The sequence below is a fragment of the Miniopterus natalensis genome, chromosome 4 (assembly GCF_054644295.1).
Source record: "Miniopterus natalensis isolate mMinNat1 chromosome 4, mMinNat1.hap1, whole genome shotgun sequence".
NCBI lineage: Eukaryota > Metazoa > Chordata > Mammalia > Chiroptera > Miniopteridae > Miniopterus > Miniopterus natalensis.
In genome coordinates this window covers 62,877,733-62,902,635 of record NC_142084.1, presented here as the reverse complement: position 1 = coordinate 62,902,635, position 24,903 = coordinate 62,877,733, and the positions used below count along the sequence as shown (strand labels likewise).

The 24,903-nt window shown below is 51.0% G+C and overlaps 2 protein-coding genes and 1 pseudogene across 2 annotated transcripts; 2 read left to right on the top strand and 1 right to left on the bottom strand.

Annotated features, from left to right (window-relative positions):
- Nucleotides 1–272: 272 nt before the first annotated feature.
- Nucleotides 273–9,056, bottom strand: IZUMO4 (IZUMO family member 4). The gene is given in 10 exon segments (XM_087816151.1): nucleotides 273–499; nucleotides 1,057–1,074; nucleotides 1,419–1,441; nucleotides 1,444–1,479; nucleotides 1,645–1,739; nucleotides 1,837–1,860; nucleotides 2,337–2,408; nucleotides 2,483–2,563; nucleotides 2,626–2,833; nucleotides 8,943–9,056. Coding segments are annotated over 10 exon segments (762 nt in total). The 3' UTR covers nucleotides 273–408.
- MOB3A (MOB kinase activator 3A) lies at nucleotides 3,365–23,996 on the top strand. The gene is made up of 4 exons (XM_016209746.2): nucleotides 3,365–3,425; nucleotides 16,082–16,624; nucleotides 21,902–22,104; nucleotides 22,491–23,996. The coding sequence occupies exons 2-4, from the start codon at nucleotides 16,204–16,206 to the stop codon at nucleotides 22,518–22,520; spliced, it is 654 nt and encodes a 217-aa protein (XP_016065232.1). The 5' UTR covers nucleotides 3,365–3,425; nucleotides 16,082–16,203; the 3' UTR covers nucleotides 22,521–23,996.
- On the top strand, nucleotides 17,324–18,773 carry LOC148093318 (large ribosomal subunit protein eL32 pseudogene; annotated as a pseudogene).
- Nucleotides 23,997–24,903: the final 907 nt, after the last annotated feature.

The window sequence follows — 24,903 nt, the reverse complement described above, 5'->3', positions numbered from 1 at the left end:
CCCAGGCTCATTTCTGGGTGAGCCTGCCCAGGTACGCTGTGGCAGATAACAGTCAAATTGGTGTGGGGACCCCTGGACCCTCTGCCTGTGACCAGATATGCCTTGCCCACAGGCCCAACCCATTGCCTCACATGGTTCTCCCTGTCCCCACAGGGACTGCCCCATGATGAGAAATGTCAGGGACATTTAATCAGCTATTATATAGCCCTGATCCCGCCAAACATCTATATACAACCCATTCCCATTCCCCTTCCCCTCCTCCTGGCCCTGGCCCTGCCTGGGCTCTGATGCAGGTGTGCAGGGACCCCAGAGAGCAGCAAGCCTGCTCCACAGGGTCAGGCTGGGACAGCCCAGCTGAATCCTGGCCCCAAGTTGCAGCTGGGGTGGGTCCAGTGGGCCCGGTGGCCATCAGTGCTGTGTCAGGCACTCAGAAGCATTTTCCAGGGTCAGATTGGCCAGGTATGGGGGCTCTACACCTTTGAAGCTTGGTGATAGCAGGCTGCAGAGAAACAGATGCCTCAGTATTTCCTTTCCTCTCCTCACCTCCCCCTAACTGGTGGGTGTCTGCTAGGGGCCAGGGCATGTGACAGGGTTGCACAGACCCCCAAAACTGAACTCATGAGGCCCTGCCTCTTTTCTTGTCCCCACCCAACTCCCACAACTGGGGCTGCAAAAGTTTGTGGGTGAGTCTGTGGTAAACTGGCTTCTGGGTTTTGATCTCTAGCTTAGGCACAACCCCTGCTCCTAGAGTTGCCATCCGTGCCCCCTCCCCCAGACCTCCCCATCCCTACCGATTTCTCCCCCTGGGTGACTCACAAGGTTGGAGTGGTTTTGTGCATCCAAGCAGCAAAGAGGACATGTTCATTCATAAAGTGATCATATGGATATGGTTGCACAGGTGATATCTAGCATGTCCCATGTGCAGAAAGCCCTGCCCTGGCTATGCTGGCCGTGTCCAACACCCCCATTCATTCACTGCCACTGACATGGAGGACACCACCCCACCCCATTCTTCCCCACCACCCACTGCCAGGCGAGGGCTTTGGGGGGGCTCACCTTGTGTTGGTGTCCTGTCTGAAAGACAGGACAGGGCCCTGGTTAGCCCCGAGTTTGGGGCCCAGGCAGTGCCTATGGCCCCCAGGCCTATCCACTGGAGCACATCCATCATGTGGGGCCCTCCTAGGTTCTGACCACAGCCCTGCCACTCACTCGGGGCAGGGGTTCAGACCAGACTCTGTGGGGAGGGACCCTTTAACCAGGATAATCTGACCCCCTTGTGCCAGCTAAGCTCAGAGACCCTTAAAGGAGGAAGGGGCTGGGGCCCTGACATAGGGGCCAGGTCCTGCATCTTGGTGGCTGCCTTCACACATACCCTACTACCTCATAACTCACATTGGGTTTGGAGAGGGGGGACTTACTTGTGCCAATTATTTCTACAACTCACATGTAAAGGAGGAGGCCATGCACAGCTGTCTTCCACTGCACCAACTACCTGTGGGGGTGTGGAGCCAATGTGGCCCTGAGTTCAGAGGGCCAGCTGTGTCCACCCCACCCTAGCCAGGTGATAAAAGGCAGGGAGGAGGCAGAGGAGGGGCTCCTTGGGGAGAGCCCTGGACCCCGTGGACAGCAGGGCCCTCAGCACACTGCTGCACTTGAGCCCTACTTGCAGTTGTAGCCAAAGCACACACCGTGCAAGTCCATGCAGTTGCTACAGGAGATGGTCTCGTATTGGAAGATGCCTGCAACACATGAGAGGTGGCCATGGGTTCCCCTTAGCCTCCGGGTCCAAGCTGCTGCCCCTACACCCCTCAGCCTAGACAGAGGCTCACTCAGCACAGTGCTGTTGTCAATCAATATGGCCTGTGCAGGGACAAGAGCATGGAGAACACCTTCTTAGCAGGCCCAGCCTGTCCCCCACTTCAGCCCACCTTCTCAGGCCTGCCCAAGGCTCAGGGTCTGTCCATTAGTCACTTGGGGTAGCTCCTAGCCTGGAATGGAGTGACCATTGGGTAGGGTCCCAGCAATACTCTCCAGTGCCTCTAGAGTCCGGTTGGGGAATGTGGCAGTGAGGGAGCGGTCGATTTATCTTTCAAGGGCTCCTGCTGGTGACCACAGGATGAAAGGGTCCCTCCCTCAGGGAGATGCCCTGCTTCCCGATTTCTGTCCGGTCCCATGCTGGCTGCAGGCTCTGAATTCAAATGCCTGGTGCACTGATGCGCTATGCCCTATCAACATCACTCCAGCCCCAGCCACTCCCTGGCCCCCGGCACCCAGCCTGTAAGGAGGCTCTAAAATACTCCCGCGCCCCTAGGTCCCCGAGGCCCTCACTGGCTTACTTTCAATGATGGCATTCTAGATGAGGTGCACCTGCTCCCAGAAGATGGCTAGAAGTTCGCTGGGGAAATACTCTGATGGGAGTTGGCAGGAGGAGGGAAGTCAGGTTCGAGTGGCGGGCAGACAGGGGCAGATATATTACCCTTACCCAGGAAATATATCTTCCCCTGGTAGAGCTGATCCATCTTCTGGTACAAGGCGTTTGCCACTTGGTTCAGCTTTTCCCGGGCTGGGGGACCGAAGGAGGGGTCGGGTGCGCTGCCCAGGCAGGGGTCTGGCTGGGCCGGGGACACGCCTGGACGGGGGTGGCCAGGGGCAGCTCCTTCATCACGTCGTGGCTCCAGTAGCTGAGGAGTGAGCCTGACATGGGGATATCGCCCATCTACCAGGACCTGCGGTTCACGTGATGGCAGTAGAACTCCAAGAAGTTGCCACGGCAGTGCAAGCAGCCGCGGGCCAGCGCGGAGTTCAAGCCCAGGCACAGCAGCAGGACCACGGCCTGGCCTCACTCGCCGCCAACTAACCAACTGCACTTCCCGAGCCACGCCTCTCCGCTGCGCACCAACCAACGGCTCCCTCCGGCCTTGGTGGTGGAAAACTGAAGACGCCGGCCCAGCCTCCAGGCCTCGCCCGCGAGCCGCCTCTCCCAGAAAGTCATCACTCCCCAGGTCGGCTCCGCCCTCAGGCCGGGACCCTAGCTGGCGTCCTGGGTCGGCGCAAGCTCCTCCTTGCAGGCCGTCCCCTGCTAGAGGCCCCGCCCCGCATTCCCAACTCAGCCGAAGCTCCGCCCACAGGCTTCAGCCGCAGGCACTAACTAAAGGCTTCAAGGCCCGCCTGCGGTTGCCAAGCAACGTAGAGCGCGGTGCCCGGGTGCGCCCCCTCTCGGTTGGGACATCGGCCCACCAGCTCCGCTTCCGGGGAGGCCGTAGTCTGTAGCGGAAGTAGATCCGGCCGGGCGGGGCTGGGGCGGGCCCTGCGCGGTGCCGTGTTCCTCCACCGCGGGAGGTGAGGTCGGGGCTAGCGGGCGGCCTGGGACAGAAGACACAGGACCGAGGCCAGCGCGGCCGGGCCCCAGCGGCGTGAGGCGGCAGGTGGGTCCTCAGAGGGGCGAACGCGGGCGGCGGACAACAGAAGATCTCGGAGGGGGAAACGCGGGCGGCGGGAAGGAGGTAGTCGTGGTCTCTCAGTCGAATTCGTGGCTGCAAATGTCACTTGGGGATCATCCCCGAGCCGTGTCACTATCGCTGGCCCCCCCCAATGGTTTGGATCAATTCCGCAGGATTTCGGGGCTCCCCAACGGCGGGGAGGTGGCTTTTTAGAAGCGCGTTTCTTGCTTCCTGGTCCCCACAGTCGCTGAGCACTGGGCAAGGGCTGGGCGTGAGGTGTTGGCGGTGTCCGCTCTGCCCATTAGGGGAACTTCGCAGATCTGTCTCTGCACTGGCTGGTGGGCTGGCATTTGTTTTAAATGACCATGTATTTTATACAATGTCACTGAAAGGGGAAGGCGATGGTTGGAAAATACAAAAAGTCACAAAGCAGAAAATAAATCCTGAGTGACCTACCACCCAGAGAGCCAGTGTCAATTTTGGGGTAAGATTCTTCTGGTCTTTTTAGGTTTAATTGGTATACAATGCACTGCACATATTCAAAGCACACAGTCGGGTAAGGTTTTAATATGACCCACATGCATTTTTGCATATTTCACAGCCCAGGGGCCTGTCTGCACTATCTGGTTTTGGACTTGCTGGTGTTACACGTGGCCTCCGGGCAGCTTCTTTCTCATTCTTCCCTTCACCCAACATAATGGAGGCTCTTTATCAGACCATTTTACAGACTTGGTGCTGAGTGATGCCAGGGGGCTGCAGACTCCCAAAAGCCCTGAGCCACCCCTTCCCCACCCCTTGACATTTCCTGTTCCCTGGCTCTTGAAATCTTAAGGAATGAGTGACCTACTTTTTTTTTGGTTAATTCTCACCCAATGATATATTTTCCATTGATGTTTAGAGAGAGTGAAGGGAGAGGGGGAGAGAGAGAAACATCTATGTGAGAGAGACACATCTGTTAGTTGCCTCCCCCACGTGCCCCAACCAGGCCAGGGATTGAACCTGCAACCTAGGTACGTGCCCTTAACCAGGAATCCAACCCTTGACTCTTCTGTGCTTGGGCAGACAGTCTCACCACTGAGCAACATCGACCAGGGCAAGGAATGAGTGACTTTTTCGCCACATGTTTGCAGCAGCCTCTTCCGGTCTATTATCAGAACTCACTGAAGGAGTGTACTGAGTATGGAGTGAGAACACAGCAAGTGAAAGTCCTGGCTGCCCTAGCCCCAGAGCACCCTATTTCTCTCCTCCCTCCCAGAAGACACCCTTTGTTTCCCCCAGATCCTGCTCTGATGACTATATTTCTCCTCCCTGGGGTCCAAATTGACACCCACCTTAGACATCTGTCCCATTGCTCCTGTCATCCAACAAGTGGATTTCCCCCTCTTTTATAACCCTCTGGAGCCCTGGCCAGTGTAGCTCCGTGGTTAGAGTGTTGGCCGATCACCGAAGGGTCATGGGTTCAATTTCTGGTCAAGGGCACAAACCTGGGTTGAAGGTTCAATCTCCAGCCTGGTTCAGGTGCATGCCGGAGGCAACTAATGGATGATTTTTTTCTCTCTCTCTCTGGCTCTTCCTCCCTCTCCCTCTCTCTCCCTCCACACCTCCCTTCTACTCTCTCTAAAAATTAGTGGAAAAAATAGCATAGGTTGAGTATTGACAAAAAAAAAACCCTCTGGAGCTGAGCTGTCCAGGCCAGCAGCCACTGGCCACGTGCAGCTAGTGAGCCCTCAAAACATAGCTGGATTAAATTAGGACCTGCTGTATGTGCAAAATGAACACCGGATGATAGAGACTCCTATGTTTTTAAAAGGTAGAATATCTCCTTAATATTTTCTATATTCCTTAGGTGTGGAAATGATATTTTGTTGCCCTTGGGTTAAATAGAATATATTATGACTATTGATTTTACCTGTTTCTTTCATGTTCTTATTTTGAAATTAAGCATGGGTGCACATATATTTCTAGTTCCTTCCATGGTGTTTGTTCTTTCTGCAAATATATGTTCAACTCTTGCTCTACTAGACTTTGTGGTTTTCTGCTTCCTGTTTGTGGCTTTAGTAACTTCTCAAAGGGGTGAGCTACTTAAAGGATTAAGCAAATGCTTGGTGTTTTGTAATTGGTAAATTAGTGTTAGCTATAATTTTTTTAATAGACTTTATTTTTTAGAGCAGTTTTGGGCTCATGGCATAACTGAGCGGAAGGCACAGAGATTTCCTATTACCCTTGACCCCCACATATGCACAGCCTCTCACACTGTCAACCTCCCTGACCAGAGCAGGGCATTTGTTACAAGGATGAACCTACACTGGCACTTCACTATTATTACTCCAAGTTCATGGTTGATATAAGGGTTCGTTCACTCTTTGTATTGTACTTTCAATGGGTTGGGACAAATGTATAGTGATATGTGTCCACCATGACAGTGTTAGACAGAGTAGTGTCACTGCCCTAAAAATCCTCTGTTCTCCGCCTATTCATTCCTCCCTCCCCCAACCCCTGGCATCCACTGAACCTTTTTTTTTTTTTTTTTAAATATATCTTTATTAACTTCAGAGAGAGGAAAGGAGAGGGAGAGAGAGAGATAGAAACATCAATGATGAGAGACTCATTGATCGGCTGCCTCCTGCACGCCCCCGACTGGGGATCAAGCCCGCAACCCAGGCATGTGCCCTGACCAGGAATCGAACCCCAATCACCTGGATCCTAGGTCGATGCTCAACCGCTGAGCCACACCCGACTGGGCTCCACTGAACCTTTTATTTTTTATTATTATTATTTTTTTTAATATATCTTTATTGATTTCAGAGAGAGGAAAGGTGAGGGAGAGAGAGAGATAGAAACATCAATGATGAGAGAGTCATTGATCGAGCGAGCCCACAACCCGGGCATGTGCCCCGACCGGGAATCGAACCCCAATTGCCTGGATCCTAGCTCGACCCTCAACCGCTGAGCCACGCCCGGCCGGGCTCCACTGAACCTTTTAAAGTCTGTGTAGTTCTGCCTTTTCCAGAATATCCTAGAGTTGGAATCACAGTGTCACCTTCTCAGACTGTATTCTTTCTCTTAGTGACGTGCATTTATAGTTCCTTGTGTCTTTTCATGGCTGATAACTTTTTATTGGAACCTTCCTAAAGGAGTGTGTCTTTATCATCTGTATCTCCTACAAAGCCCAGTTCAGTGTTCTCCATGTACCAGTAGCCCCAAGTAACTGTAATCAGCTGAAGTCTAAGTTCCCTCTCTTTCTCTGTCTTCCTCTTTCTCACCAAAAGCGGTATTTTAGTCCCTTGGGATCCGTGGAAGTGCTATTTCAGTCCCTGAACTTTTTAGACGATTCATATTCTAACAAGTTTAGGTCAGGCTGTTTCTTATGTGGAATTGCTCCTGCTCTGAGGCTGAGCTCTTAAAGTTCATGGAAAAGTCAGTCCATTAATTATCTTTTGGGAGTTGTCCTCACATCTCCAGAGCCTCATAAAGTGGAGGTTTAACAAAATCCCCCAGCAGTGTCGGGGAAGTTCCAGACGTGCCCCAGCTGGTGAGCTGTGTTTCTCATTTCCTGGAATTTTGAAGTTCAGATAGCTTAAGCAGGAAAGGGGAATCTGACTTAAAACTGGATTCTGAGAAGGTACAAGGTCACTCCTGCAGCCGAGTCCCAAGTAAGACATTTGGGTTTGGGCACTCTTGGGGGGCCATCCTGGGCACTGTGAGGTGTTGAGTAGCATCCCTGACCTCCACCCACTCGATGCCAGGAACACCCACAGTGTGACAAACACAGATGTCCTCAGACATTGCCTGGGGTCCCCTGGGGGCAGGGCAGCCCTGGGTCAGACCCACAGCTGCAGCTGACTTGCTGGGAGCTCTTCACAGTCCACCCCCCCAGGAGAGAGTGCAACCCTTGAGTGGCTAGGCCTGGCCCTCCGTGGATAGCTCAGAGCTGTGACTCCTTCCCTCCCGAATTGCCCTCTGCCTCTGAGGTCAGTGCACACTCAAGGCCATATCTGAGGATCCTGATGTGAAAAGGAAGCGTGGACAGCCAGTGAGGGCCATGTGTGTGGGTGGGAGTTCAGGAGGCACCGTTTCATATGTTCCGCCCTTCCTGACATGCCTCTGGTCAGTAAAGATGCAGTGGCATCTTCTGAAACCTTGGACTCTATCCTTGGAAGAAGGAGGCATGGCTCCTAAGTGGATACATCAATGACCCATGACCTTCCTCACCTTCTTCTGTGTCCCCCAGGTGACACGGTTTTGTCAAACAATGTATCTGTATTTGCCCCTATGGGAAACTGAAGCAGAGAGAGCTGGTACATGCACACCCCAACCCTTCTCTGTCTTGGTGGAACAGAGGTGGGGATGTAGGAACACCCAGTTCAGATCCCAGCACACCTCCATGTGCTGTGAGCTCTTTGCTCTCAACCCTGGGAAGGGTCTTTTCTGCCTCTCCAAGCTGCTGGTGGCTTACTGGCAATCCTTATTGTCTCTGGACTTATAGACCTATTGCCCATGTCTGCCTCCGTCATCACATGACCATCTCCTCTGTGTGTCTGTGTCCCAAATCTCCCTCCTCTTATAAGAACATGTGTCCTTGCATTAGGGCCACCCTACTCCAGTGTGACCTCACCTCAACTAATAATATGTACAGAGACCCCATTTCCAAACAAGGTTTTGAAACCTTCATAGTAACCAGGGATCAGGATTTGAACATATCTTTCGGGGGGCACAATTCAACCCTTAACAGGGAGTGGGGAGTGACTACTGATGGGTACATTGTCTTTTGGGGTGGTGGGAATGCTGTGGAATTGGGAATGGTTGCATACTTTATGAGTTACTAAAATCATAGACTGGCTTGTTTAGTTAAAAGGGTGTAATTTACGGGATGTGAATTATCTCAATTGGGCTGGAATCTACAGAACCCCTCAACAGCACCTGGCCTGGAGCAGCACCCACAAACCTTACTTCCTGCCTTCGTACAATACATGTTGGAGAACATCACCCACAAAACCAAGACCTGAGCACATAAGGCCAACAAAATGCAAATCCCCACCCCATGCAGGAGGAGGCCTGCAGGTACCCTGAAGGATGGTGGGGGCCTTCCCACACAGGGTGCTGTGGTGATATTTAAAAATGAACATTAGGCCCGGCCGACATGCTCAGTGGTTGAGTGTCAACCTACAAACCAGGAGGTCACAGCTTGATTCCCGGTCAGGGCATCTGCCCAGGTTGCAGGCTCCATCCCCAGTAGGGGGCATGCAGGAAACAGCCGGTCAATGACTCTCATTATTGATGTTTCTATCTTCCTCTCCCTTCCTCTCTCTGAAATCAATAAAAATATTTTTAAAAGTTAATAAATAAAAATGAACATTAGGATGGTGTAAGACAGTGCAGGGGCACTGGCTTCTGTAATGGGACAGACCCTGGGCCAAGAGCACCTTCCAGCTAAACACTTGGGCTGCTGGCCTGAACCTAGGGACTGATCTCCTAGATTGGGGCCTGTTCCTCCAACCCCACCCCCACCACCAGGTCGAGGTAGTGTCCCTGAGGTGATGGCAGTGTCAGCAGCTGAAGCAGGATGTGGAGGCACCGGAAGGAAGTGGTGATGGGCTGAGCTTTGCTGCACCTCATGAGGCCGTTGCTTAGAGGAACTGTTTTGTTTTCAGGAAATAAAGGGGAGTGGGCGTGTATTGGGTTGGGAATTTTGTCATCTTACCTTGCATCACTCTAGAAGCTTCTAGGTGCCACTCACATCTCATCTGTGGAAAGAACCAGGGAGCCAGTAGAGCCCCGAGCATTGAATTCTGAGACATTTCTCCCAACCCTTCCCCTCGCCAGGGCCCTTGGAGGTGTTCTAAGAATATCAAGAAGAAAGGCCCTGGCGGTAGTGGGGCAGCAGTGTGGACTGGTTCAATGCCCGCCACCCCTCAGCCATAGGATGTGTGTTTCTGATAAAAAGTTGTCTTTGATGGGAACTCTGCCCATCCAGGAAGTATTTCAGAAAATCATGACTTCCACTTAAGAAAAAATCCTTCCACCTTCTGAGAAGAGTCAGAAAGGCAAGCCCCTTCTGCCCTGCCCCATCTTCCAGAACCGTGACCTCCCTGGGGGGGCAGACAAGGTGACCTCCCTGGGGGGGCAGTGGTACCACCACCTCCCTGAGGTTTGACTGGGCAGGGGCTCCTCCCAAGGGCCCTGTCACTGCCCCTAAGGCTCCTGTCTTCCTAGGTCTCATGTCCCCAGGTGACATCAGAGGTTAAACTCCCAAAGCCATCACCAGAGAGGCCCCAAAATAAATAGAAGGCAGGACCCGGGCCCTGGTGGGTGCAGATTTCTTTGTGTTGGGATTTCCATCAGGGTAGAGGTTTGCTGCAGGATAAATAGGAACCTGGAATAGAGGCAGCTGCGGGGCTCTGTGGCCTGGCTTGGCCACCCCACTCTGCTGGATAAAGGGTGTAGTGCCCCACTTTGTCTTCTCATTGCCAAGTGGGGCTGCCTTTGCCCCACATGGAGGGGCATTTGGAAGCTGAAATAAGACCAAGGATGAGAAAATATCCCTTTGGTGCCAGCAAGGCAGTGGAAACAGGAAAGGTGGCTGTCCTTTTTGCATGGCCCACAGGGGTTTCTGTCCCTTAACCTGCCCCCAGAGTGCCTTGAGAGCGGCTTGGTTTGCAGACTTATTACCTGGGCAGGTGTTCGGGCCACTTGGGCAGTTAGTCACAGGTGGTGCTGTGGGTCCCCACCCAGTGTGTCCAGTGCACATGCCCATGGCATGGAGGGTTCCTGGGCTGCCCAGCCTTGGGGGGGCCCAGCTAATCTCTGAGACAAGGGTCAGGAAGGTGGCCTCTTAATCAGAGCTTCTGGGGGTGTCTGAGACTGGGCTCCAACCTGTCCTTCCATGGTAGGAGAGAAGCAGGCAGGTGGAGTGTTTGTGGCTGCCCCTTTCCCTTGGGGACACCACCTTCCCACCTCCACGCCCTGTGTGCCCAAGGCTGTGCCCATCACCAAAACCAGGGAAGAGCGCTGGTCCCGACTTTGTGCTGGCATTGCAGAGGTTTCCGGTGGGGGAGAGACCAGCCTGGAGGGCACCTGGCACTGGATTTGGGATAAAACAAGTGGAAGCTAGAATAATGGACAAGTGGTGAGTTATGGAGGCACATGGTTCAGCAGAAAGAACCATAGCTCAGGCTCCTTCTACCAGCTGTATGGCCTGAAACACTGGCTTAGTAATCAGTAGCTAATTAGTACTGAGTCATTGTCTTCTAACCCAGTGTTTTTCACCTGGGTCAGTCATGCTCCCAGGGGACGCTGGGCAATGTCTGGGGATATCTGTGGTTGTCATAACTAGGGGTGCTCCTGCCATCAAGTGGGGGGGGCACCCCACAGTGCCCAAGGTGGCTCCCCACAGAGAGTGACCCAATCCCAATTTCAGCAGTTCAGTGCGGGAGAGGGGGGCGGTGACCAGGTTGGGCCTAATCTTCCCCATCTGTAAAGTGAGGATGCTGTTTTCCTCCCAAGGTTACTATAAAGTGCCTAGCTAGGTGTTAACTAAGGTGGCAGGAAGTGACAGTGGCAGCCAGGGCCTCAGCAGGGAAGGAAGTGAAGGCACTTTTGGTCTGGTAGGAGGCACTGGGGCCCTTTTTGCTCCAGAGCCCAGGTTGCCTTGAGCAGCACCATCGAGTGGTCAGTCTTCACACAAGCCTTGTTCACTCGGGCAGATCATTCACTGCACCTTACAGTTTGCGTAGTTTTTTGTAGTTGTTTTACATTTCACAGCAAACAACAATTTTACAGGTGATGCCTGCCTCGGTTTGAGCCAAGAGGGGCATCTGTATTTCTTCAAGGTTCCTGGGGCAGAGGCTCAGCCAGCACTTGCTCTGCTTGTCCCTCACCCACCTTTAAAATAATATCTTTTAGCCCTGGCCAGGTAGCTCAGTTGGTTAGAGTGCAGTCCCGGTATACCACGGTTGCAAGTTTGATCTCTGGTCAGGGCACATACAAGAATCAACCAATGAATGCATAAATAAGTGAAACAACCAACCAATCAATCTCTCTTTCTCTGTCTCTTCCTCCCTCTCAATTTTTAAAAAAAATCTAAAAATAACAGCTTTTAAATTAACTGTGAGTGTAAAAAAATTGTTTTTAATTACAGCTTTATTAGCTGTTATTCACATACCACCCACTCCACCCATTTAAAGTGCACATGCGCCCTGGCCGATTTGGCTCAGTGGTTAGAGCGTCCGCCCGCAGACTGAAGGGTCCCTGGTTTAATTCCAGCCAAGGGCACATACCTTGGTTGCAGGCTTAATCCCTGGCCCTGGTCGGGGTGCATGCGGGAGGCAACCAACCCATGTGTCTCTCTCACATCGATGTTTCTATCTCTCTGTTCTCGTTCCCTTCTACTCTCTCTGGAAAAGCAATGGAAAAAATATTTCAGGTGAGGGTAAATAAATAAATAAAAATAAATAAATAAAATAAAGTGCACATGCACTGGCATCTGATGTATTCAGAGTCATGCAACCATCACCTCTGTCTAGTTCCAAAACATTCTCACCTCCTCAAATAGAAGTCCTGTCCCTGTCAGCAATTACCCCCATCTCCCTCCCAGCCACTGACAGCCAGGAGCCCACTTCCTGTCTCTGTGGATTTGCTTGTTCTGGATGTTTCACTTAAATGGAATCACATGCTTGCCTTTTGTATCTGACTTCTCCCGCTGAGCATCATGTGTTCAAGGTCCATCCACGTTGTAGCAAGTGTCAGTGCTTCACTCCTTTCCATGGCTGAGTAACATTCATTCCAGTGTATGGATAGACTGTTGTGTTTGTCCACATTCGTGGGTGGACTCTTGGGTTGTTCCCACCTTTCAGTGATTATTATAAATCATGCTGCTGTGGGCATTTGTGTATAGGTTTTATGTGGATGTGTGTTGTCGCTTCTCTTGGATTGATACCTAGGAGTTAGTTGCTGGATTAAATGGTATCTCTGCTTGCTTAATTGCCAGACCGTTTTCCACAGTGCTGCCCCCTTTCATCTTTTCACCAGCTGGGCACAAGCATTTGATTTCTCCTGGTCCTTTTTTTTTTTTTTTTAATCCTCACCTGAGGATATGTTCATTGACTTGAGAGAGGAAGGAAAGGGGAGAGAGAGAGAAACAACAATGTGAGAGAGAAAGAAACATCCATCGGTTACCTCCCTTATGCGCCCCTACCAGGGATCGAACCCACAATTTATGTGCTCTGACTGGGAATGGAACCCACAACCTTTTCGGTGTACAGGATGACGCTCCAACCAACTGAGCCGCCCAGTCAGAGCTGGTTGTCCTTTCTGATCACAGCCATCCTCGTTTGGGGGTGTAGTTTGCTTCCCTTTGCACTGGGGTTTCTCCCGTCCTCTGGCCCTGTTGTCTTCGGTTGGCTCCTCCATCCCTATGATCAGCTTCTGTGTTTTACATGGTTCAGACCAAATGGTAGAGCAGCTCTGCCAGATTTCACTAATCGTGTGAAATGACCTAAACCAGGGTCTCTTCCCCACTACTGTTCCCTGCCCCCACCCCAGCACTGCTGACACTGGGGCCAGGTCACTCCCTGGGGGGACTACCTGGTCACTATGGGGTGTTGAGCAGCATCCCTGGCCCCCACCCACTCAGTGCCAGGAGCACCCCCAGTGTGACAACTACAGATGTCCCCAGACATTTCCCAGCGTCCCCTGGGGCCAGGATCACCCAGGTAAGGACACTGGTTTAGGCATTTTTCATTATATATATTGTACCTGGAATTAAACCAAAGGCTTTTGGAAGACAGAGCCTGCCTTCCACCATGAAGTCTGTGTTGAGTACATAGAATATATAAAGGATGATGCCGCCCGGCCGGGCATGGCTCAGCGGTTGAGCGTCAACCTAGGATCCAGGCAATCGGGATTCAATTACCCGTCAGGGCACATGCCCAGGTTGCAGGGGCATGCAGGAGGCAGCTGATCAATGACTCTCTCTCATCATTGATGTTTCTATCTCTCTCCCTCTCCTTTCCTCTCTCTGAAATCAATAAAGATATATTTTGAAAATAAAAATAAATAAATAAAGGGTGATGCTGGCAGACTCTGCCGTGTTCCCTCTGACCCCTGCAATTTGAGAGACTGGAATTGGTGGTAGTTCTGGAGGAATCTCTAGAAGGCCAGGGCCCATCAGCCCTTTGCCCTTGGAGACTATTCCTGTGCTGAGATGGATAGGACCAAGCCTGAAGGAGGCTCTGGGCTCCAGGATGTGGCCCGAGTCATGACTCAGCTCTCTGTAAATTTGCTGAAATCCCCAGCACCCTTGGGCCATCTTGTCATCCGAGTCACTTCACCTTAGCCCCAAGGACACACTGTGTTTGTGCCAGCTCACTCTCTGGGCCCAGGAAGGACTGACTTGACCCTGGCCTACACCCTGTTGCACTGAGCTGGGTGCTGTGTTCAGAGTAGACGTGTGCTTTTCTTTAGCTGAACCTGGCCTTGGCCATGCCAACTTTGGTGGATCATACTCCATTGGGGCTGCCCTGGGCCCTTGGGGTTGAGGGGCATCCCTGTAAATGTGAGGTCCAATCCCGTTGTTCTGTGGTCATTTGCTACATGGTATGCTGAGTCTTGAGGGTGGGCCACCAGACAAGTCCAGCTGGCCGTACGTCACAGAAATGAACTCCCACTGTCAACAAAAGAACGCTCAGACCTATAGAAGGATCTTATAAGAATTTTTTAGAGGTTTCTTGAGCAAAACTGAGGACATGCCTGGAAGCTAGTTTTCTCAAGGGATTGAAAAAATGCCCTGGAGAATGGAAGTTTGCAGTTCTTTTTATGCATTTGGAATTAAAGGGGGGACAATAAGGAAGATTACATGAAACATTGTTGGGAGATTAAGGAGAAAGCAAAGTGGGAAATCCTAGGATTGGGTAAAAAGTAAAAGAGATCCCGAGCCAGTTTTGCTCAGTGGTTAGACTGTGGACTGAAGGGTCCTGGGGGCACATACCTCGGTTGCAGGCTTGATCCCTGGCCCCAGTCAGGGCGCATGCAGGAGGCAACAATCAATGTATCTCTCTCACATCAAGGTTTCTTTTTTTAATAAGTCTTTAGTGATTTCAGAGAGAGGAAGGGAGGGGGAAAAGGAAAGAGAGATAGAAACAGCAATGATGAGAGAGTCATTGATTGGCTGCCTCCTCGATCGAGCCCACAACCTGGACATGTGCCCTGACCAGGAGTCAAACTGAGATCTCCTGGATCATAGGTCGATGCTCAACCGCTGAGCTACACTGGCCAGGTTCACATTGATGTTCTATCTCTCTCTCCCTTCTACTCTCTCTGAAAAAGCAATGGAAAAAATATCCTCAGGTGAGGATTTAAAAAAAAAAAGTAAAATGGAGAAACATGTGCTTCTTTTACATTGGAGGGTGCAGGATAGTTAACATTTAGCATTTACAGTGACTGGGAACGGTATGTGGGCAACAAGATAACACTGAGGAGTGCACTAGCTGATGAGGGTAGTTACCCTCCTAGGGGTCTGGAAAAAAAGATCTGACATTTAAAAGGTGTTAACCTAAATGCACAAGAACAGTGGTCAGGGCTGGCTTAAGGTAAAGACTGACCTTCGCCAAGGAAGCCTTGGGCCTGAGATGGAACTTGTTACTCTCCCCATCTAACAGAGGAGGAGACTGAGCACAGACAGGAGAGGGTGGATCAGGTGGGAGGTTGAAGCCTTTGTGGCAGGGAATTTCAGCTGCAGCCCTCATATCAGGGCCCTCATATCTGGGGGAATGGGTGGGCATCTGGCATGTTCCCATGAAGGCGCAGACAAGACCCAGACAAGCTGGTCCAGATGGTGTTGTGGAATGAATAGTGTCCCCCCAAATTCATGTTCACCATTGGAAATGGGGTCTTTGCTTATGTCATAAAGATGATAAAATGAATTCCCACTGGATTAAAGGGGGCCCTAATATAATGATGAGATTTATATACATAGAGAAGCAACAGGAATTTATTCCCTCCCAGCCTTGGAGGATGCCAGCCCTCAGAAGGCTGGTCCCCTCTGAGCTCAGAGGGAGTGATTGTTCCAGGCCTTTCTCCTGCCTCTGGCAGTGTCGGTGATCCCTACCATCTCTTGGCCTGTAGACATGTCACCCCATCTCTGCCTCCATCGTTGTGTGGACTTCTCCCTGTGTGTCTGTGTGTTTCTTCTTATAAGGGCACTTGTCATCTAGGGCCCACCCAGAAAATCCAGGACAAGCACATCCCAAGATCCTTAACTTAATCACATCTGCAAAAACCTTTTTTCCAAATAAGGTCCCATTCACAGGTCCTGGAGATGTGGACATTTCTGTACAGAGGCTACCTCTTAGCCCACTACAGTGACCCTAAGCCACCATGCATGTTTTAGCACACCCTCTCCCACTTTATAGAAAGCTCCTGGGTGCTGGGGCAGAAGTAGGATGCTGGCTGGCCTGGGTTCTTAGAGATCATGACTTGGCATATCCTGCTGTGAGGCAGTCAGGACACACCTCACGGCAGTTCTCTTTACTGAGGAGCTGGCACCCTTTTGGTAAAACTCAAAAACCACAAGTGTAGCCCACTCTTGCTTCCCGAACAGGGTTTACAGGAACAAGGTGACAATTCTTTTTCTTTCTGTATTTCAGACCTCAGGGAAGACCCAGGGGCCAGTGAATTTCCGGTCACCTGTGGGTTGGTGGTCGACACCAGCATCCTTCCCAGCCCCCTCCACGAAGGACTCATCCAGGAGTTTGCAGTGAGCACCACAATGTCCAACCCCTTCCTGAAGCAGGTCTTCAACAAGGACAAGACCTTCCGCCCCAAGCGCAAGTTTGAGCCGGGCACCCAGCGGTTCGAGCTACACAAGAAGGCACAGGCATCATTGAATGCGGGGCTGGACCTGAAGGTGGCTGTGCAGCTGCCGGCTGGTGAGGAGCTCAATGACTGGGTGGCCGTGCATGTGGTAGACTTCTTCAATCGTGTCAACCTCATCTATGGCACCATCAGTGATGGCTGCACCGAGCAGTCCTGCCCCATCATGTCGGGAGGCCCCAAGTATGAGTACCGCTGGCAGGACGAGCACAAGTTCCGCAAGCCCACAGCACTGTCGGCCCCACAATACATGGACCTGCTCATGGACTGGATTGAGGTGCAGATCAACAACGAGGACATCTTCCCCACCAACGTTGGTGAGTCAGGTGGCCTGAAGCAGGGGGGCATGTTTTAATAACAGCTTTACTGAGATAGAATTCACAAACCATGAAATCCACCCATTTAAAGCATAAGTTCAGTGGCATTTACTACATTGATAGGGTTATGCAACAACCATCCCTTCTAATTTCAGAACATTCAGTACCTGCAAAACATTCCTTATCCCCATTAGCAGTCACCCATTCCCCTCTCCCAGCCCGATAACCACCAGTCCACTTCCTGTCCCCTGTGGATTTGCTTGTTCTGGACATTTCACATAAATGGACTCTCACACTGTGTGGCCTTTTGTGTCTGACTTCTCTTACTGAGCATCATATGTTCAAGGTCCATCCACGTTGTAGTGAATATCCAAGTTTTATTCCTTTTCACAGCTGAGTACTATTCCTGTGTGTGGATGTGCCATGTTTTGCTTCATGTTAAGGCTCTTGAGATGGAGAGATTATTCTGCATTATTCAGATGGGCCCTAAATTTCATCAGAAGGGTCCCTGTAAAAGGGAGGCAGAGGGATATTCAACACATAAGAGGTGATGTGACAACAGGAGAAGGAAAAAGGGATCATAAGCCCAGGAATGCCAGCAGCTTCCAAAAAAGACAGGAAATGGGCCTCTCTGGAGCCTCCAGAAGGAAGCAACCCTGCCCACTCCTTGACATCAGCCCCATGAAACTGACATGAGACTTCTGGTCTCCAGGACTGTGAGGAAGCACATGTGAGTTGTTTTAAGCACTAAGTTGGTGATAATTTGTTTTAGCAGCCCTAGGAGACCCACACAGTTGCCCTTCTCACTCTCACCATTGGCATTAGCACAGCATCACGGAAAACAGGGTGAACAGGTCTCGGGGCCCAGCTCTTGGTTGATGATAGGCTCTGTGCCTGGTCAAGTTTCTCACCCCTCTGGACCTTGCTCATAACTCTGTACAGGGAACGGGCCTGCCACTGACAGAGGGGTTTCAGAGGCCTGTCTGAGAAAAGACCAGCTCAGAATAGATGCTTTCCCAAAATAGGGATTCACAGGTGCCCCCACCCACTCCCTGTTCTGACGCAGAGCCTACTGGGTCCCCCTAAATTCCTGACAGCTCCTGAAGGGGGTCCTCATCCTAGAACTTAGACCCTGAGTTCCCTTAGGCAGCTCCTTGCCTGTGGAATAATATTTCTAGCAGTTTTACCAAAGAGAAAACTAATGAGCAATTGAGAGAAAATGAACTTTGCAGACGCCATATGACTGCCCAGACAAGGGTCTGAGGCCACATCACCAAACTGCCGGCTCTCTCTGGGCCCCAGCCTCTGTCACATGGCCATATCATGGGGTCTGGAGTCACTGTTGCTTTCCTTGGGTGCTTGTCTGTCCCAGGCCACATCTTCCTGCCCTATTTCCGAATCCCAGGGCCCCTCAGCCTGTTTTGACCCCCAGCCAGGCAAGTAGAATGAAATGCTTTGCACAGACAGTGGGTGTCTCTGCTTCTTGTCTGTGGTGCTTCCAAGAACCAGAGCCTGCAGGGCGCTCCTTAGGTTAGATTTATGGCTTAGCAGAGAAAGAATGGGGCCCAAATTTTATCCCAGTCTCCCATGCCTGTGCTGTTGACACCTGTATACCCACTTAAGCCCCAAGCCACCAGCTCATGCTCTTTAATGTTAGCTTGGGGTGGCAAATTTTTCCTGTAAAGGGAAAAGTAGCTCTCCCTTGGCACTGCCTACTCCTTGGCCGCCATCTCCTATTCAGCATCATAGCTGCCCTCAGACCCCTAATAAAACTCAAGATTGTCAAAAAGAGGACCAAGAAGTCATCCGGCACCAGTCAGGCCAATATGTCAAAATTAAGTGTAACTGTGGACTCCCAGAGGCATTGACAGTAGAGTGCACAGAAGATGCAAGGGCCAGATCTTGATGCCCAGCACTAGTTATGGGAGCAACAAAAAAACAAAGCACATGCTACCCATAGCTTTTGGAAGTTCCTGGTCCACAGTGTCAAGGAGTTTGAAGTGCTGCTGACATGCAGCGATCTTACTGTGCTGAGATTGCTCACAACTGCTCCTCAAAGAACCACAAAGCCATTGTGGAAAGAGCAGCCCAGCTGGCCATCAGAGTCACCAATCCCAATGGCAGGGTGCACAGTGAAGAAAATGCATAGACAGATTGTGTACACATTATCTTTGTATTAATAAAACTATGAAATTCTATGGAACAACAACAAAAAAGACCACACAGTATATCTTTCCAGCTTTATGAACCCAGAAGGTCTGTGTCTCAACTACTCAGACCTGCCATGTAGCCCAAAAGCTGCCATAGACCCCATGTAAACAAATAGGGACCTGTGTTCTAATAAAACTTTATTTACAAAAGCAGGCAGTAGGCCATATTTCATCCCCTGCATGAGAATACCATTGCATGTGTGGGCCATGCAATCCTGGAGGTTACATTTCTTTTTTTCTTTTTTTTTAATATATCTTTATTGATTTTCAATGCGAGGAAAGGAAAGGGAGAGAGAGAGCTAGAAACATCAATGATGAGAGAGTCATTGATCAGCTGCAGCCCACAACCTGGGCATGTGCCCTGACCGGGAATCGAACCCTGATCGCCTGGATCCTAGGTCGATGCTTAACCACTGAGCCACGCCCGGCTGGGCTACATTTCTATTTTTCTTTCTTTTTTTTTTCCCTTTTCAGTCTTCACCGAAGACATCCTTGAGGGGTGGGCAGGGGGACATTGATTGGTTGCCTTTCATAAATGCCCCAACTGGGGATTGAAAACCCATAAGAGGTATGTGTCCTAACAGGGAATCGAAGTGGCAACCTTTTGGTGCACAGGACGATGCTCAACCAACTGAGCCACTCCAGCTGGGCCTGGAGATTACATTTGTAAGCCCTTCTCCTAGGATGGGCTGCTCTAAATCACTCCCCTTCCCCAGCATCACCCTTGCTGACTCCTGTTACCACTTCTCCCAGGGAATACAGCTGAGGGAATACAAGAGCCATCAGTTCTCAGGTCAGGGAGGTCATCTGGCCCCAGATATAGAGGAGGGAGCAGAGCCAGGCTGGACTTGTCATGTACAGAGAGCCTATTCTTTCCCAATTGCCTTTTAACTGGATACATCTCCAACGTTCCCCGGTGGTGAGCAGCCATATCGGTTCTCGATGTCAGTCAGGGCTGCGGATTCCAGTTTTGCTGCGGACACTGCATCTTGAGCCCTCCTGCACATGGATGTCCGCACTCATCTGCACCTCTTTGGGCCATTACTCAGGCATCTGCAGGCCCAATAAGCACAGTGCTATCCTACTGAAAACTGTCCGGAGAGGTCCCATCTCCTGAAAGCATGTATCTGGTGCACTGCAGCTTTCCCATGGTTAGCCACATCTCTGTGTCCTCGCCTGGTCCATCAGCCTCTGAGCCCCTCTCTTCAAGGATGGGCCAGTTTGGCGCTGGCCGGATAGCTCAGTTGGTTAGAGCATCATCCCAAAACACCAAGGTTGCAGGTTTGATTTCCAATCAGAGCATATACAAGAAGCAACCAATGAATGCACAGATAAATAGAACAACAAATCATTGTGTTTCTCTTCCCTCCCCCCCCCCAATCAGTTTTTTTTAAAAGAAATGGGCCGGTCTGTCAGTCCTACTCCCAGGCACCTACTTGGTAGTGCTGGTTGGATCTCATGAACATGTGACTTTGTCTTGCCTGTGGGATGAAGGGGACCTTAAGTCTTGGTGAAGAAAGAGACAGGAGTGGGAAGGGCCCATGGTGGCACACAGCAATGTGAATGTGCCTAATGCCACAAAACTGTTGCCTAGAATGGCTCAGATAGAGAATCTCAAGGTTGGGTGTATTTTACCACAATTTTTAAAACTAAAGAAATTAAATACAATAGCAGGAGAAGAAATTCCAACATAGTGTATGGATTCAATTAAGCTCTGACAAGTACATCAAATTATATTATAAAAACATACTTAGCCCGGCCTGGCGTGGCTTAGCTGTTGAGCGTCGACCTAGGATCCAGGCGATCGGGGTTCGATTCCCGGTCAGGGCACATGCCCGGGGTTGCGGGCTCGATCAATGGCTCTCTCATCATTGATGTTTCTATCTCTCTCTCTCCCTCTCCTTTCCTCTCTCTGAAATCAATAAAGATATATTTTTTTAAAAAACAAAACAAAAAAACATTTAAAAAAAAAAACACAAAAAACATACTTAATCCAGGCCAGTGTGGCTCAGTGGATTGAGCATTGTCCCATGCACCAAGAGGTCACCAGTTCGATTCTGGATCAGGGCACATGCCCACGTTGCGAGCTCAATCCCCAATGGGGGCCGTGCAGGAAGCAGCCAATTAATGTTTCTCTCATCAGTGCTGCTATCTCTCTCTCTCCCTCTCCCTTCCTCTCTATCTAAAAATCAATAAAAAACATACTTTAAATAAAAGACATACTTAAGCCCTGGCCATGTGACTTGGGTGTTTGGAGCATTGTCCCCTGCACCAAGAAGGTTGTGGGTTTGATCCCCTGTCAGGGCATGTGCAGAGGCAACCAATCAATGTTTCTCTCTCACATTGATGTTTTTCTCTCTCCGTTCCTCTATCTCTAAAAATCAGTACAAACATATCCTCAGGTGAGGATTTAAAAAAATACTTAAGATGGAGAGAAAGATATCGAGTGGAAAAAAGGTCAAAAAATTTGTTTTTAGGGTTTGTCCTATTAAGAAAAATAAATGTTACTAGAAATACATACATGGCTGGATTCCAAAGTGGACATAGCAGATCCACAGCTGGCAGCCTCAAATGGGGAATGTTCTGGGTTCTGGGGAAGGAAGTAGGCAAAGGCAGAAGGAATGTGTGGCTCCCAGCACATTCCCAGTGAGGACTGGACCAGTGGGGCCAGAGCGGCTGATGTCAATCATCCTGAGGATGGGCTGTACCTCTCGGCCTGTCTCATCCCTTCTCCGGACGTAGTTAAGCAGCAGAACAGTGGCTTTCTCATGGTGTTTCAGTGGACTCCCTGGAGCTGGAAGTGAGCAGACCAGGGTGGGGGTTAGGAGGCCACAGATCCTGGAAAAGGGGCTCCTTCCCAGGGACAGACACCTCCCACCCAGTCAACACTTGGCTTCAGGAGGAAACCCGGACATGAGCTGTATGATGTATGAACTTGGGCAGGCATCTCAACTTCCCTGAGCCTCACTAGTTCACAAGCTAGATCGCGCCTGCGATCCAGGGCCCGTGTGGTTTCAGGGCCCCTGAGGCTGTTTCCTGAGCGCCCGGGCCCTCTCGCTATTCACAGGCACGCCGTTCCCCAAGAACTTCTTGCAGGTGGTGAAGAAGATACTGTCCCGGCTGTTCCGTGTGTTTGTGCACGTCTACATCCACCACTTTGACCGCATCGCACAGATGGGCTCTGAGGCGCACGTCAACACCTGCTACAAGCACTTCTACTACTTTGTCAAGGAGTTCGGCCTCATAGACACCAAGGAGCTGGAGCCGCTGGTAAGTGGGGCAGGTACCGAGGGGACCAGGGGGGGAGACACTGGGCACGCAAAGGCAGGGGCCAGTAAACTGGGTTTTGTGAATAGTTTTATTGGCACACTCAGCTGTTCACTGAATACTGCCACTGCTTTCAGCAACAGGGCAGAGGTGAGCAGACAGACAGGTGCCATGTGTCCTCCACAGCTCACAGAGTGACCTCTCGGGCCCTCCACGGAGCTTGCCACCCCCAACCCAAGGGGTGCTGCTGTTTGTTCCTTTTTCTGTAAGATTTGGCCTTTGATGAGGCCCAAAAGGCCCTTGAGACTGCATCCCCTGCTTTTCTGTATGTGTATGTGATTTCTGTTGCATCTTGTGTTAATACCTGATGTCCTGCTTGTTCTTAATAGAAAGAAATGACTGCACGGATGTGCCACTGAGAACCCCTCTGCTTTGCTGCCACCGAAGCAGTGCCAGGGGACACTCCAACTTGAGGGCCACCTTCCCCGAACACGGACTGTGTTTTCTGCCCTGGCAGCTCGGTGACCTCCACAGTTGTCAGATGGTGACCTCTGTGCCCCCAATGCCGCACTGGACACTGGGGTTGAGTCCTCTTTCTGATTCTGAGGTGGCAGCAGCTGTGGGTCCGTGCACAGCAGGGCCCAGCTTCCCAGAGCCCCATAGGGGAAGATTGAACTTGAACTCTGTGATTCTGTGTGCTGTGAGCAACTGAGAAAATCCGCTTTATCTATAAAGCACTTGGATCTGCCTGGAGGCTGAAGCTCTGCCTGTCTTTCACAGGCCTGTCCCGTAATGCCCCAGAGCGCTCAGCCTGGGAGAGGACAGACTGCGCAGGCTCTGGGTCAGCAAGACAGGAACCCACCTCTGCTGGGCCTTTAAGCCTCAGCTCCCTCACAGCATACCTCCTGCAGCCCCATGTCTGTGTCATGAGAGGTACGACGTGGCCCTGGCTCCCTACCCTTCCCTCCTACATTCCTCAGTCCCCTTCTGTTCCTTCAGTTCCTCCAAAACATTTGGTTCATTTCTCAGGGTTTCTTGGACCCCACATCTGTACCCCCGGTTTCCTGGGGCCTTTTCACATATCATAAAAGATTGTGTTTTTATATAGACTCGCTGACAACCACCTTGAGATGTTAAGGGATAACAGCTTTTTATCTATAAATAGTGAACACCCTTGCCCTCTAGACAAATATCCCTCCATTATGAATAACCCAGGATGACCCTTCCACAGAACTTCTCCCAGGTTTGGGGTCTTTGAACTTGGCTTTTCTTCAGGTGCCTGCCCACTTTATATGAAACACTTGGTGTGGCCTTTGGTGACTAGGGGACTAGAGTTCCAGCACTGTCTCCCCACAGAACACTGGGGCATATGGCCAGGCACCTGTGTGGGGCCGCCAAGAAATGACCTCAGGAAGCCACATGCTGCCCCCAGCTCCAGGCTCCCTGCCGCTCAACCCTGCCTTCAGGGCACAACAGTGGCCTTTCCCGTGGCAGCCCTTCCCACCCAGCCACACCCACCTCTGAGGACCTCTCAGTATCTGGGATGCCCACAGAAGAGAGGGGCACCATCTCCCAACACCAAACAAGTGCAATTAATACAACCTCAGCCTGGTCCTCTGGGCACCACTGGGTCCAGCTCTTGGATCCCTGGGGACATGGGCCCCATAGGACTGCAGAAAACCATCCAGTCGAATGTAGCTCCTTTTAAATGCAAAACCACGACCAAACTCCAGAACCACTGTGTTCCCTCCCAGGTCACCACCAGCTCTTCCCTTCAGCCAGGCCAGGTTGGGGAAGGTGGCGGGGACTGTGGGGCAGGAAGGGTGCCCTCCCCACCCTCTTGTGCCTGTGGGTATTTCCACACAAACATCAGAATAAATTGTGCCATTTTCGTACCTGTTGCTACTGGCTGTCATTTCTGTTTTCCTGGCAGGAGGGCTTGGTGTCAGGACATATCACTGTCATTGTCACTGAGGTCCTCTGGTCCCTAAGTGGTGAGGAAATAGATGTCACAGCAGCTTGTGGTTCGCCAAAGTGCGATACCCAATAGATAAACAGATGCACAGAATGTGGGTGGGTTAGAATTTCATGGGGTGCAGGGTGGAGGCTATTAGGATAAAAGTGTCAAAAACAGGTTGAGAGCCCAGCCAGCATGGCTCAGTGGTTGAGCATCGACCCATGAACCAGGAGATCATGGTTCGATTCCCGGTCAGGGCACATGCCCAGGTTGCAGACTCAATCCCCAGTAGGGGGCGTGCAGGAGGCAGCCGATCAGTGACTCTCTCATCATTGATGTTTCTCTCTCTCTCTCCCTCTCCCCTCCTCTCTCTGAAATCAATAAAAACGTTTTTTTAAAAAATAGGTTGAGAAACACCATAGGGAAGGTGAGCTTTGTGCTCTCATTGTCTAAGTTCCTTCCCCTACCTACCCAATGTAATTCTAACTCTTTGCCTTTTTGCCATGTGAGAGAAGTTTCCAGAAAATGGACCAAGTGCAGAAATATTGATTGAGAAGGAACAGAGGGGTGTTCCCATTCCAGCCCTGCAACCTTGGGGCACAAGACAAAATGACACTCAAACTTTTCTCTCATGTGAAAAATGGGAGCAGACATCTTTCTCTCAGGGGCCCCTTTCAAATGTAAAATGTCACAGTTCCAGGACCAACAGGATTTGGTCTTTTGCAAGGGGGCTTGCAGGCCATGCTCCTGGCTGGGAGCAGATGGGGAAGAGGCACCTAGTGGACACCAAGGGCCACTCGGAGCCATAGGGTAGACTGATAAGGAACCTGTGAGCCTAGTGTGCC

What these genes read in the sequence shown, in the direction of transcription:
- MOB3A (XM_016209746.2), top strand. Translation starts at nt 16,204, where the DNA reads ATGTCCAACCCCTTCCTGAAGCAGGTCTTCAACAAGGACAAGACCTTC. An exon ending in CATCTTCCCCACCAACGTTG is followed by an intron (nt 16,625 to 21,901) that starts GTGAGTCAGGTG and finishes CGCTATTCACAG; the next exon opens with GCACGCCGTTCCCCAAGAAC. An exon ending in CCAAGGAGCTGGAGCCGCTG is followed by an intron (nt 22,105 to 22,490) that starts GTAAGTGGGGCA and finishes TGTTCTTAATAG; the next exon opens with AAAGAAATGACTGCACGGAT.